We start from the raw sequence: 15,567 nt of genomic DNA, 5'->3' as shown, positions 1-15,567 counted from the left end.
AGATGAATTTTCTACTTACTGAATTTAAATTTCCCGTTAAAGTCAGGGATACTAAATTATTTCATCATGCCTCATATAGCCTCACTGCTGAAAATACACAGTAAACTTAAGCACCTTAATCTTTAAACCAAATTTTGTCAGGAGTTTGCGATCGCTGAGTACATTTCTGAGCGGATATGTCCTTATACATCCTTCACTTTTCCTTTTTTCCCTGATACATCTGTATTTAGAGGGCAAAGGGTTAATGCAAGTATGACTACTTGGATAAAAAGTATTTTTTGAAACGTTTCACCTGTTAATCACTGTCTTAAACTAGAACATTAATAAATGAACATTTGTATATAGAAAAACTTCTTTTATATAGAGAGATGTATTATATAGAGATGTATAAGAAAAGGGGAAAGGTCTAACTAAACACGTATCAGTACGTTAAAGTTACTAATGTTCTTTGAATACCATGGGGGTTACTACAATTAAATAAACCATTTTTTGTTTTTTTCAGAATCATGCCACCAGTTAAAGGACAATTCCTTTCCTACACTGAGGAGCAGATGACAGCAGCTGTAGAAGACGTGCTCCAGTGTGGTATGTCTATTTCTGCTTCTGTGAAAAAACACACAGTGCCAAGAATTACTCTTTTATACAAAGTTAAAGGAAAAAGTCCAATGACTAGAAAAATGGGACCACCCTCAATCCTTACTAAAGAAGAAGAAGAAATTATATTCAATTGGATTGTGAATGTAAGTAAAGCCGGATTTCCAGTGACTGTGAACGAACTTTAAGATAGTGTACAGCAACTAATACGGGATGTAAAGAGACCAAATCCATTTAAGAATGACAGACCAGGAAGGACATGGTTCAAAAGCTTTGTTAAACGTAATCCATCAATTGCAAAAAGAGTCGCACAAAACTTAACAGTGTCACGAGCATCCGTCACTCAGGAAATGATTTTAAATTGGTTTTCGGAAGTATTATTTTATCTAAGTGAAAATGGGTATGACCACATTCTACAAGACCCAAACAGACTGTTTAATTCTGATGAGACTGCTTTCTTTTTAAGCCCCAAAGGTAAGAAAGTTCTTGCTCAAAAAGGTGACAGGAAAGTCTATCAGCGAGTAAACAGTGATGAGAAGGAGTGCTTGACTGTGCTAATTACTGGTAATGCATCTGGAATATTTGCGCCTCCCTTAGTCGTGTTTCCTTATGAACGTTTACCTCAAGATGTGGTTAATAGTGTGGATAAGGAGTGCGGAATCGGTAAATCTGAATCTGGATGGATGACTGGAAAGCTCTTTTTCGAATTTGTGGCTAATGTGTTTCATCCATGGCTAATCACTCAGGAAATAGAACTTCCTGTTATTCTGTTCATTGATGGACACGTATCGCATCTTTCTTTGAACACAAGTAGATATTGTGAGCAGAATGGTATAACTCTAATTGCATTGGCCCCTAATGCTACTCATCTTATTCAGCCACTTGATGTTTCTGTTTTTCGTGGTTTAAAAGAATCTTGGAAGAATAAAGTTCATGAATGGAGAAGAAAACACATGAATAAAAACTCTGTTCTCAAAAGAAAAGACTTTGCACCTTTGTTGAAAGAGGTTTTAGAAAAGTCGGTCTCTCCGACTGTTCTATAAAATGGGTTTAGAGCTTCTGGACTTTACCCTTGGAATCCAAATGCAGTGGAAATTGTGAAACCTAAAAATTCTTCTACATGTTCAGGCAACTTAAGTGTTTCTTCTTTACTAACCGCTAAGAAAGTTTTAGAAGATCTAACTGGGAAAAAGAAAATAGAACAGTTTTCATCAGCCTTGCAAAATGGATGGATGGGGCTTAAAGAAGGCTACTCGCTCTTTGAAGTGTGGAAGAAAATAGTATCTAATATTCCGGTAGAAGAAATGAACGCGGATAAAGAATTACAGGAAAACATTAAGAAGAAACAAGAAACAATTGTGAGAATAAGTGAAGAGTCAGTTCCTGCTCATGAAGTTGGAAGACGAAATAGTAAAGAAACGGAAGTAAGAGAAGATCAAACGGCAAATGACATAGAAATGGAAGTTACATTAGATCGAACAGGAAGTAATAAGGAAACGGTGGTTAGAGAACATCAAACGAGAAGTGACAAAGAAATGGAAGTAAGAGAAGATCAAATGGTAAGTGATACAGAAATGGAAGTTACGTTAGATCGAACGGAAAGTGATAAAGAAACAGTAGTTGGTGAACATAAAACGGGAAGTGGTAAAGAAATGGAAGTAAGAGAAGATCAAACGAAAAGTGATAAAGAAACGGAAGTTAGACAAGATCAAACGCACGACTGTGAAGAAACACCACAGAAGAGAAATGTGTCTGCAGTTATTCCAAGTCCATTTAAGAGGTCACTATTCTGGCCCGAGAGAAATCAAGACGATAAGAAAAGGAAAAGGAAAGAAAAAATACCGAGTGTGGTTACTTCTAAGCAATGGCAAGATTATTACGAAAGTAAATTGAAGAAAAAGGAAGAACAAGAAAGATTAAAGAAAGAGAGAGCTGTAGCAAGGATGAGAAAAAAAGAAGAAAGAGAAAGAATGAAACAAGCAAGAAAAGCGAATCAGAGCTCTAAAGGGAGAAGAGCTGGAAAGAAGCAAAACAGTAAAGAACTTTGTTCATTTTCAATTGCTAGAAATAACAATACAGATACTTCGGATTCAGAGACAGATGAAGAAGTGATCTATAAGGAATCCTCAAGTGAACTGAATGAAGATGACGAAGATAGCTCAGAAGAAATGAACGCGAGTACTTTATCTTTGGGACCTGTGAATAGATATGTCGGAGAATTTGTTGTATTCACTTACGACGAAGAATTATTTCCAGGAAGAATTGTCACAATCACAGAAAGTGGCGCAATTATATCTGCGATGAAGAAATGTGGTAGACTGTGGAAATGGCCAGAAAAAGCAGATGAACTACAATATGAATGGACTGACATTATTGGCCACATCACAGAACCTAAATCCATTAGCAGTAGCCGGAATATTTTTCGTGTTCCTGAGTTGGATTTCTTTCATATTTAGTGTTCTCTGCCAGTATTTCAATATTTAAGTTTGCTGTGTTTCACGAGTAGTTTTCGATTCAACTTATAATGAATTTCCAACCCTTGCTTTTATATGTAGTACGCACAGGGTTTGAAACTCATTAACAGTTCAATCAGAATCGTTTCGGGTGTCCTACTAGTTAAACGTTCCCTTGAAGTCTTTAATTACTCAGGTTCTAATGGTTATATTTCTTTTAAGTTAATTTAAAATTGGAAAACTATATTATTTTTAGGCTAGGTGCTTTTGTTATAAGCCATCATGCTTACTGTCATAAGAGTTTCAGCACAATTGCATGTTTGACTTTATTTTTAGAAAAGAAAAAGAGGATGTCAACTACTAAAACCAAAAAGTCAATTACTAAAATTATTTTTAATTCAGCTTGTCAACTACTAATTCACTTACACAGTTTTGAAATAAAATAAAATAAAATATAAAAAGAGATTTTTTTTTTTAGCATTTCAGTGGTATGCTTGGTAGAAGAAACTCCAACCTTCGACATGGAAAATGAATTTTGGAAATGCCACTTCAAAATATTCAGGAAATTAAAGAATTTCAGAAAAAACGTCCTTAAGGGTGTCAACTACTGGTGCTTTTCCCTTACCTTTTCAGATCCACTTTTACAACTGACTTCAATCTCAGTAGTTTTATGATAATATGAGTAAGTGCGTAGTCAGAATTCACTATTGAGTTATGTCAAGGAAATTAGAATTTGATGGATTCAAAGAACAAGTTCAACACAAAATTCGCTACTTTTTAAAGTTTATTGAGTACACTAACCACTCTCTTTACAACTGGATTTCTAAAATCTCTGGAAAATGTTCTTTAAATTATACAAGGGTCGTTTCAAAAGCCTTAGACACCGCGCATTGTGACCAGGTTCCTACATGAAAAGCGAAACTCTACGTGGAAAGAATTCAACTGAAATTTACAATGCTTTGCGAGAGGTTTGTGGAAACAGCGTAGTGCATCGTAGCACTGTATCACAGTGGGCAGCTCGTTTCCGTGAAAGTCGTGTAAGCACTGCGGACAACCCAAGAAGTAGAAGACCCTCAACTGCTACACACTAGACTTCTGAGATTATTATGAATAACATTTTGAGAGAGGATCCGATGTAAACTATACAAGGAAATTGCATATGAGACCAGAATGTCTGTCACTTCAGTTTACAAAATCATTACAGAAAAGTTGAAGATGAGGAAATCGCTGCCAGATGGGTTTCCCATGAACTGAGTGAAGGACAAAAAGCATGCTGCACAAGAATCACAAAAGAATTACTTCAACGTTACCGAACAGAAGAAGATCAGTTTCTACGAATGATTGTTGCAATCGAAAAAACCTGGATACCAGATTCTGAACTAGAACTGAAGTCTCAGTCGTCACAATGGAAAAGTTCCTACTCTCCACGCCCGAAAAAATTCCGCCGCCGACAATCAAGGGTTAAATTCATGATGATCTTATGACATGAATGGAGTGATAGCTACAAATAGAATGCCACAAGGGAGTCTGTAATAGATGCATACTACAAGCTGTTTCTGGAAAATGTTTTAAGTCGTAGAATTCGTCAAAGAAGGGCTGACATGCTTGCAGCTGGTGTCCTCATTTTGCACCATAATATAAGGCTGCATGCTGTCCTACAATCTAGGGAAACACTCGACAAGTATGGATGGGTAATACTTCACCCACCATATAGTCCTGATTAGAGCTCACCAGATTTTGATTTGACTCCCAAATTGAACACGTTTCGATACGATTGACAAAGCTTCCAGTGAGGTGACCCGAGTGATCAAACAGCACAACAATGAAGGCCGACTTCATTGTGCAGAAATTTTGAAATGACCCTCATATGCGGACTACCAGTTAGGTAATGAAGAAGTTCTGATCAGGTCATTTTCATTTGTAATCGTAACCAATTCCATTGTTTTGAGCTACAAGTGCACTTTATAACTAAATTAGATCCAAGACAGATTATGTTTCTTGGACGCTGAATCCATTACCAACTACCATTACTATCAAAAAGCCATTACTAACTATCTCTTACTAGTTTTATTTTATAGGGATTGACATGGGGACTTACATTAAAACAGAAAGTGGTAATTGATGTTTATTATTTCTAGTTGCAATAAAAATAATAAAATCAGGAATTAAATATTTTCTTGGTACTGAATTCATATCCAAGCTTATTTGTCGCTAACTATTTTATCTATTATGATATCAGTATTGTAATTGAATAAATGTAGAGTTTCACCCTGTGACCGGGATTTTCGTACGTAAATAATCGATGAATAGCCGGATCATGATGAAACTTGCAAGTGACGTAATGTATTTCTTCTCGAGTAACGTAATTGGCGCATGCGCAGCAGTTGCAGTGAACATGGTGGCAAGCAGTGTGTCTGTGGCTGTGGAGCAGCGGTGTGTAATCAAATTTCTTGTGAAGGAGAGAGTTAAACCAGCTGAGATTTTCAGAAGATTGCAAGCACAGTATGGTCAACAAACGACGGCACGGACAAGAATGTACGAGTGGTGTGAACTGTTTCACTAAGGAGGGAGTTGGTGACAAATGAAGCGCATGGACACATTCGCCAGACAGCAGTCACACCAGTGAATATCGCACGTGTTGAGGAAATGATTCTTGAGAACCGGCGAGTAACAGTGCGGGATATTGCTGCCGAGGTGAATATCAGTGTCGAGAGTGTTGAGACTATCATTCACGACCAATTACGCTTCCGAAAAATCTATGCAAGGTGGGTTCCCCGCCAGTTGACATTTGATCAGAAGTGGACACGCATGACGGTCTGTGAAGAGCTTCTGAATCGGTTTCGAGCCGAAGATGATAAATTGCTGCAATCCATCATCACGTGTGATAAAACATGGTTGCACAAGTCTACCCCAGAGACCAAAAGAAGCAGCATAAAGGTTCCCCGCCGCCCAAGGAAAGCAAAATACAGCCCTTCGCTGGAAAGATCATGGCAAGTGTCTTCTGGGATATGAAGAATATTATCCAGGTGGATTTTCTGGACAAAGGGAGCACAATTAATGCCCAGTATTACTGCACATTGTTGAGTGGCGCTGTACAAAAGTCCATTCGCAAGAAAAGACCTGGGATGTTGTCATTCTTCTCCATGACAATGCCCGCTCTCACACGGCCAATGTGACAACAGCTGTGACCGAAATGCACTGGAAAGTTCTGACCCATCCCCCTATATTCCATATTTAGCCCCCAGTGATTGTCATTTGTTTACACCCCTTAAAGATTATCTAAGAGGGAAGAAATTCACGACAGATGAAGCACTGCGGAACGATATCTTCCAGTGGCTACGACAACAACCAAGTTCTTTAGCTACGACAAAGGAATCAGGGAGCTGCCACAACGATGGTAACGGTACCTCGACTAGCACGGAGAATACTTTGAAAATCTGAGATAGTTTGGTGCTTTTTGTGCTATCTGTTTGCTCTGAAGAAATAAAAGTCCTGGTCAACCTTGAACGACCCTTGTACATAAAAATCCAGACAAAACTCATTCTTCGGGATGAGGGTGAATCTGTGTCAAAAATATTTTTGATATCCCTAACCGTTTTCATTCTATGGATTAAAGTATTAAAACTGGAAGTGCTAGTAAATTCCATCTACTTTCAGTTTTGGTATACTATTGAGGATTGTAACGGTGTGTTCTCTTAAGACGTTCAATCTTTTGCTGAAATCCGTTTCTCGCTATCTCCGTTTTTGTTCCATGATGATTAACGTTAAAACCGGAAACTGTTAATTTATACCCACTTCTGATTTGAACAGAGAGTTAACGGAAGATTTCAAAACTATTCTTGGGAGGCTAAATCGCGTGCAAGAAACTAATTCTCGACAACTTTACCGTTTATGCTCTGTAGCAATTAGTGTTAAAACCGGAAGTTCTAGTCAGACCGGTAGCTAGCTCAAAAATGTGGTGGTGGTGGGGGGTGGATGAAGTTAGGAGGCCCGATCCAACCATATTATAGTTCATCGTCATATTATAGTTCATTTGCGAGCCTACCGTAACAATTTTAGGGGGCCCGGCCCCCCAGAACCCCCTGAATACGGACCTGGTACTAGTAAACATCAATCATCTCTGGAAAAGTATCGCAGATGATAATAATATGTTCTCTTAAAATGCTGACCTGATTCCAAAAATCCACTTGTAGATATCTATGTTTGTTTTACCTCTGATAATCTACTTGTCGACCGACAGAGCGATGGACATCCTGTTCTATATATGAGTTTCAACATTTATACATAGTCTAATAATAATAAGAAGAAGAAGAAAAAAAGAAAAAGAAGAAAAGAAGAAGAAGAAGAATGTTTTCTCCACTTTCAAAATTTGAACTTTTATTACCATAATCATCGTAAGAAATATTATCATGGTAGATTTTCTTGGTGGAATAATGATCATTATTACTATTTGTTTCAACTCCATAAAATTCCAGTAATTGGACCAAATAGCTATTCAAGAATAATCATTGCTAGTAACATATGTTTTAGTCAATTTACTAATTATAAATTCCGGAAGTCATTGCGTGAGAGGAAGAAAACATTCAGCAATTCAAGTTTTGTGCTCAAACAAACGTAATTGACATCTCTTTTGCTGGCTGTTCAGTTAAGGTAAGATCGAGTGTACTGTGCTTTAATTTGAACAACACGCATGTGTATATTTGCCCAGCAGCCTATAGATGGAAACATATGTCAGCAGCAGTTTTAACGAAGAAGCAATATATTAGCAGCAACCATAACGAAGAAATAATATACACCACTACGCATTGTTGTTCAGAGAAACAATTTCACAGCCTATAACCAATGATGGTCGACAGAAGCAACTTCAACAGCTGGCTGTTGAGTTAGGATTCAGGTTAGGATATTACTTGTCACAATCGGTTATTTGCGTCAAGCGTCACAATCAGTTACATATTTAGTTCCAGATCAAGTAGATAAGTACATGTCACAATCGGTTGAGTCGTCTAATTGCTCAGGAATTACGTAAAACAACAAAAGTGTAGACTAATTCGATCAGTCCTTGATTCTCAGTAACATATCGACATATATGTCGCTATAGCCGAAGAAGAATCTGGTGGTCTAATAATTATCATTAAATACTATCGCACCCGTTCTCTTCAAGCACTAATGTTGAACTATCAGTGCTATATGAAGTCTTAAATATTCGGCATTCTCTTCAAGCACTAATGTTGAACTATCAGTGCTACATGAAGTCTTAAATATTGGTCATTATCTTCAAGCACTAATAGAACATTAACACTTTTAGATGAAGTCCTGTTCGTTGGTAGAAATTAAGTGAAACAAAGTTCCTTGAAAGCCGTAAGCTTTTTATGTAAGTTTACTGCAGTTAAAGCAGCAAAATTAAATATGAAAGTGGCAGTATCCACAAAAAGCATTGATATTTTAAAATCAGAACACACTCTTAACTAACACTGTACACCTAAACTAATTGAAGTGTCTACAACGCACTACATCAACACATGTGTTAAGTCTTATATTATGTAGTAATATTTTTTAAGAACTGGAAACACTGGATTTCATTTGTTATTAAAGATGGAAAGTGTTGGAGAGAGATGGTGCATAAGGCACGAGGCACGAACATTTCTTCCAGAATTTTAAAGTTAAGTTTGTTAATTTAAGTGCAATGAACACAGTGCAGTTATTATATGTACTTTGTAGTTTATTTGAAGTGTTAGTTGAAAACCAGCAATTAGTAAGGTACAATAAAAACTAAAAACAAGTATTGGAAGTTTCCATTGTTAGAAGACAGTCCATTACCAGTTAAGTATCGTAAACATTTAGAACATAAGCATAAACAGTTTTTTTTTTTTTTGGTCCTCCACTGTCGAATGGAGGAAGTGTTCTGCCAAGAAAAAAAATAAGTGAATTATTCAAACATTCATATTGACTAGGCGTGTGTAAAGACAGTGAGTGTTAAGAATCAGAAACAAAATTGACCTAGTAGACTTATCACGTAAGCGCCTACGCATTCAGCTTAGGGCTGTTCCGATAATCGAGTAATCGATAATTTAACTTTTTAAAAAAAAAGTAAATAAATAAATGAATTAATGTGAATTTTGCAATTGACTATTTGTGTTTTTGTATGATGTTCCCTTTCCTTGAGATTACATGCTATGTTGAATGTATCACTGACTAGTGACACCGAACCTACTGGGCCCGTATGGGCTCGTCATCAACAGTCACTGATACACTCACCAAGCCAATCATCTACGGAAAATAGAACTCAAATCTGGCCCTAAATATAAAACTTCCAAACTCTCTTCCATCTCGACTCACAGTCCGATATCCAGGCCTGCAGTTCATCATCCACATCCCATCCGGAAATAGGTTGCGAACCACGACTACAGACACAGGACATCGACCTACGAGTGGAGCTGGCAATGAGCACAATGAAGATCTTAATGTTGTCTGTAAAAGCCCTATCTGAATTTTAAAAAAAACTTATCTTGAAACAGAATTTTGTAACTTAAAAAAAAAATCCAAACTGAGATTTTGATAGAAACTGATAAAATGAGAAAGTTCCTACAGATTCGGTTGTTTTCAACTCGGTCACACTAAGGAAAGTCTCTTCCCTGAATTTCACAGCTATTTCATTTCCCCAGTAAACTTATTCCGTACGTACTGCTCTTTGTTTTGATCATGCTTCGCATGCATACCAAAAACATCAACTCCATATTTCTGCTACTTCATAAAATTACAAGATAATTAGATTTTGTATTCGAAAAGAAAGATGTTTTCAGGCTAGTTAGTTTTATTCTTTAAAATATTCATGAATGTAGTGTTGGACAAAATATTCGATAACAGGAAAATCTTTACATTAAACTGACATACCCATCTAAGAAATATGATCGATTTCTATATCTTTCAGAGCCAAAACATTCTTTATTTTTGCTCATATTCCCAAAATCTTCATATTCTTTTATATTCATTTAATATTCTTGTCTTCCAGAACATTGACATTGAATCGACACGCAAAAACAAATAAAAGGACACAATACAAATACAATACCCTACTGAAAATAATACTTCACTGCCTACTGTTGTGGTTAGCTACTTTCACTTTTGTTTATATATTCTTTGGTGCTTATACTTCTCTGTGCATAGAGATTGTGGCCGGCGTAGAGGATTTACGCTCTTCGCGACCTCTCTTACAGCTCGGACCCACTAAACAATCTAGCACAGATAAACATTCACTTACATATTGACATACTTAAACCTAAATCCCTATTCTAACTATACTAACTTAACCTAAACAAGCATATATATATATAAAAAATCACACATATTTCATAAAGCACCATCCTTATTTTGCATTTATACTTTGTTTTTGTTTCGCTACCACATTCATACCGAAGACGCAGTGGTTACTTGCATTAGTGTCGCTCTGAATATATTTTAAGTTTCTTAAAAAAAGAAGAAAAAGGTATTTACTAGTAATTATAAAAAAAACTGCAATTTCTAAACTTGATGGGCATCAGATTTAAAATATACGAAGGTTTAGCCTATTGCCGAAAGTTTTCAGTTACCGGTACGCAAAATTCATGTACCCTTGCACTTAACAGTTGCCGTGAATCTGACACTTATTTACAAAAATCAACGTTTAGAATCATTTTGTTTCACAACCAAAGAAAACATGCCAAAATAAATAAAACTTAATTTCGAGCAGTGTTACCGAAAATGAATAATTTCAAGATTTTTGTGGAATCTAAAACATCTTTTCTTCACTGGGGGAAAATGTGTGTGTGGTACACACATTTTCTTGAGGTTACGACAATCGCACTGTACTGAGATTCTAGCTTTCTTTTCCCCCCCATCGAATGAAATCACGATGTCACATTGCCCGAATCTGCATGCGTGCGGCGTTGAGGGAAACTTAACGCACTTAACACTTCATGTTATGGATTTTACACGTACACCAGAAAATATATTCACACATATCTGTTCTCGAGCCAAGGAAATGTTAAAGATGCCAAATACCTGGAGTGAGTTTCACTTTCACTGGTTCTTACTTACTTGAATCCGCTTCTTAAACAGAGACTGAACTGATATATAAAAAAAAAGTTTCCTGACGACTTTCTCCACTTGAGTTTTCTGGGAAACTCTTAAATTGTGGTCTCAAAACAGTTTAGGATACCAACTCCTGCAGCACCTATCCGGAAAAAACCATCGAGCGTCGCTTGACTTCTTCTTCCTCGATGCCTGCACAACGACTTGTTTCCTCTCCGTCACCGTCTCCTCTGGCTTCTACTATGTTCTCTGGCTGACCGAGAGCGTAAAGTTTGCCAAGGAGCTCATTCCGTAACACTAGACACCTACCATGCTAGTATCCCTTAGGCAATACGAAATCACTTCACTGTTAGAATCTTACTGGTTTAATAATTTTGTTGAAAACACCAAACACAGCACGTTTGTCCCTGCTGACAACTTCTAATATTCGCCAAAACGAAGAATTTATCACAGTTTAACGTAACCACAAATTATTCCACAATTTCTGCAGACGCTAAACACTGCACGTCTGTCTCCTGAAAATGGCTGACGCCGTAAGACAAAGAATTACATGAAGATGATCCCTAATTGGAAGATAATCGTGACGTAACTATCGGATGATAGGCTTCTGTGTGAAGATCAAAGAAAACCGAAATCTCAGCCGCAGCTGTGATTGTGGATTATCCAATCAAATAATTTACTTCGAAAACAAAGAGATGCACCAAGAAGAAATTATGGCTGACTGTCTTAATTTGGAATTTTGAAGAAGATTTTACGAAATAAAATTTTTAGCTTTCTTGAGAAGATTCCCTATGCCGAAATATGAATAGAAATAAACTGAAAACCATTGAAAAAGCTGGAATATACACTTATTTGTCTAAAATAATGATATATTCTTGGATAAATACGTAAAATATACAACCTATAATTAATAATCATGTAATATTCATATAATATCCATTGAAACGATTTGTTTTACTAAAATTACACAAAATTTTCGACCTACGGTTTTCCTACTATAAAATAAAAAGTTTCTCTTACATTCTAAATAAATTTCAAAATTTCCCTGCCAATATACAAGGTGCTCAAAAGCACCGGGCCATGTTACGTTATGCTGAGCATAAGGTAACATCCTCCGGGAGCTTCGGAGAAAAAAAAAATCTCAACTTATGAGTTCTTCTTAAGTTGTTTTTTTTTCTGTTACTACTAAATTACTGGAGACTATACAAGACAAAACATCCTTTTTTTCTCAATTCTAATTACAACTATACATTCTAATCAATCCTAACCTAACCTTAACCTATAAACTAAGTTTTCTCTTTTTTTTTCATCCTTCTAATAATTCCTTTCTTTTCTCTTCGGAACAGCGAAACAATTTCAGATTGTCAAAACTCTGAACTCCTATGTTTTCTCCTTTCAGAGTTTGCAATCTCGCCGAATTTCGAGTTAGAGATACCACTTTGTAAGGTCCAACGTAGGTATGCATAAACTTAGCGAATACCTTTTTTGGTATCGACGACACATGGTGAGTTTTCACCATCACCAAAGAACCTTCTGTGACGATGTCTTGCTGTTTCCGCAGCTTTCTTTCTTTCTTCGGTTCTGCTGCCGGAATAGAAACTACAAATTTCTTGTCTTCCTTTACTTGCACCGTCTCTTTGGGCCAAATGAAGTTTTCCTTGAAGCTCTTGGATGCTGAATACGATAAGAAACGCTCCGCTGGAGTACATCCGAGAGCATCACACCAAGAGTGATTGCACAAATCTTGGGCTGCTTTTAGAAAATTACTCCATTTGGACTGGTTGTCACTGCAATACAGGCGGAGAATGCGATGAAGGTCACGATGTCTGCGTTCGATAATGCCATGAGAAGCCGGATGGTATGGCGTGATAAGTATATGTTTTATCCGGTGTTTTTGACAAAACTCTTTCCAGACGCCCGATAAGAACTGCGGACCTTGGTCACTCACCAAATACTTCGGGTATGGTAGTTGATAATAATATCTCTTTTCCAGGACCGCCACAATCTCTCTTGCGTGTGCCGTCCGAAGAGGGAAGAAACACACAAAACGACTGTAGACGTCCAAGATGGACAAGATATATTTATATCCCTGGCTCTTAGGAAGAGGCCCGACCAGGTCGAGGCATTGCTTCTCAAAGGAAGAAGACGCCTCAACATGACAGGGCTCCTTTCTAATCACCCTGTAGGAGTACTTGGTTCGTGCACAAAGAAGGCACTCTTGAATATACTTTGTAAAAGTCTCACGCATACCTCTCCAATGGAACATGGCCTTAGCGAACAACAAACATCGCTTCACTCCAAAATGGCCTTTATTGTGGATTGCCGAAACAATATTTTTCACTGAGCTGGAAGGAATGACCAGCAACCAAACAGAATTTTGAGAATTTCGGACATAAACCAAATTATTCTCCACACTTACCCTAGTATTGTTTTGACAACCCTTCCAAATGGTATGTAATTTTCTACAATACGGATCTTTCCGCTGTTCTCGCCTCAGTTCCGTGACATTCAAGAAGTCAGTGTCTTCCGCGGTCAAGAAATTTACAAAATGATCCTCTTCTGCCTGAGGAATCTCTGGAGGATAGCGACTCAATAGGTCTGCGATTTCATTGTCCGTGCCTTTGATATGAATGAACTGAAGATCAAAGCGTTGCAGCTTAAGCAGAAGACGAGTAGTTCGAGCATCTAGGTTCTTTAAACTGAAAGCATATGTGACTGCTGCATTGTCACAATGGGCCGTAGTCCGTCGACCTAATATGAAGTATGAAAATTTTTCGCAGAGGAAAAGAACTGCAGCTAATTCCAACTGGAACACTGACAACGAGGCCTCGTGCGGTTTTATTCGCCGACTCGCATACGCAATAACCTCCGGATCATCCTGTCCCGGGGGATATTGCGCCACATAGCCGGCCAACGACTCCGCAGATGCATCGCTGTACAAATGAAAGTCAAGATTGAAGTCCGGTTGCGCAAGTGCGGGAGGACTACTTAAAAGTTCTCTCAACTGATCAAATTTTTCCAGTAACTCCGGAGAGTATTCAATCTTTCGATCCTTTTTCAGAAGATCATAAAATGGAGCTGTTAACCCCGCAAAGTCAGGGAAATGTCGCTTTCGCCATCCCACGAGACCAAGAAATCTTCGTAAAGCTTTCTTCGTCCGCGGCAGAGGAAAGTGACGGATGGCCTCGTTACTTTTTGGATTAATTTTGACTGATGATCCTGAAATAATGTGGCCAAGAAAAGGAATTTGTACTTGAAGAAAATTACACTTTTGAAAATTTAGCGAAAGATTTGCCGAACGAAGAGTTTCAAAGACCTTTTCCAAATGCTGAAAATGTTCGTCAATAGATGATGAAAAACAAAGGACGTCATCAAGGTACACAATGAGAAAGTTTTTGAAAGGTTCTAAGCCGAAAAAAGTACGCATGATTGATTGGAAAACTGCTGGAGATGATTTCAAACCCATGGTTAGACGTGTCATTTGATATTGACGACCTTTGTAAATGAAACTGACATATTTGTAAGAGTCTGGATGGATCGGGACACTGTGATATGACTGCGTACAGTCCAACGAGGTGAAAATGGTTGCACCACTGACTCGCGCGATTAGATCGGAGATCGGTTCGACTTGAATCTTTGGTGCAATCACACGCTCATTGATACCACGCAAATCAACTACAGGCCTTAGCTCTCCAGACGCCTTACGCACAATATGTACAGGGCATCTGTAAGGTGAAGGACCTTCTATGATGATTCCAAGTTTCAACCACTTGTCCAGCACTTGCTCGAATTCCTTCTGGAGGTGAACAGGTACAGGATACAACTTTCCTACCACGGGAACGTCGTCTGAAAGCTGTATTCTATACGGCTCAACCTTCACGACTCTGGGATTCTCTGTAAAAAGACAACGAAACCTGATTAACAAAGAAAATAAACGATTCCTAGAATCTGAATCTAAATCAGTTCTCTGAGAAACAAAATTTTGAATGTCTTCTTTCGAAATAGTTGGTTGGTATAAAGAGTCTTCCTCGTTATCTGATGATACTTCCGCAACTGTGACTCGACAACAATGCTGCTGTTCCATGTTGATGGAGATGGTCTGTCCAGAATCAGTCTCAAGAGAGACTTCTTTCGATTTGCAATTTAGAAGAACATGATACCGAATGAAAAAGGGGAAACCTAGAATACAATCTGTTTTTAATTTCTGAATCACATATACTGGAACCTCGAAAACGTAACCTTGAATCGTAAAATTTAGAATCTGAAAACCCTTGACTTGAAAAGATTCGTCTCCTGCGAAACCTCGTAACGAAATGTTGGATTTTGGACGAAGTTTAGCTGACGGATAAATCTCCTTGATCCTCCTCCAAACGTCTCCAGACAACAAATTCGTGTCCGCTCCAGAATCCAAAATGCAAACTAAAGTTAAACTTCCAACTGAACAACTTAACGT

The 15,567-nt window shown here is 37.7% G+C and overlaps 1 protein-coding gene across 1 annotated transcript; it reads left to right on the top strand.

The window, feature by feature from the left end:
- The first annotated feature begins 944 nt into the window (after positions 1–944).
- Positions 945–1,637, top strand: LOC145667554 (uncharacterized). Its single transcript, XM_081735027.1, has one exon. It carries the CDS (start codon positions 945–947, stop codon positions 1,635–1,637), a length of 693 nt encoding a protein of 230 aa, XP_081591153.1.
- The last annotated feature ends 13,930 nt before the right edge of the window (positions 1,638–15,567 follow it).

This window comes from Thermobia domestica, chromosome 13 (genome assembly GCF_964235325.1).
Source record: "Thermobia domestica chromosome 13, izTheDome1.hap1.1, whole genome shotgun sequence".
Lineage (NCBI taxonomy): Eukaryota > Metazoa > Arthropoda > Insecta > Zygentoma > Lepismatidae > Thermobia > Thermobia domestica.
The sequence above is the reverse complement of the archived record's forward strand: the minus strand, read 5'-3'. Positions and strand labels throughout refer to the sequence as shown.

Coding starts and splice junctions, on each gene's coding strand:
- LOC145667554 (XM_081735027.1), top strand. CDS start 945: ATGATTTTAAATTGGTTTTCGGAAGTATTATTTTATCTAAGTGAAAAT.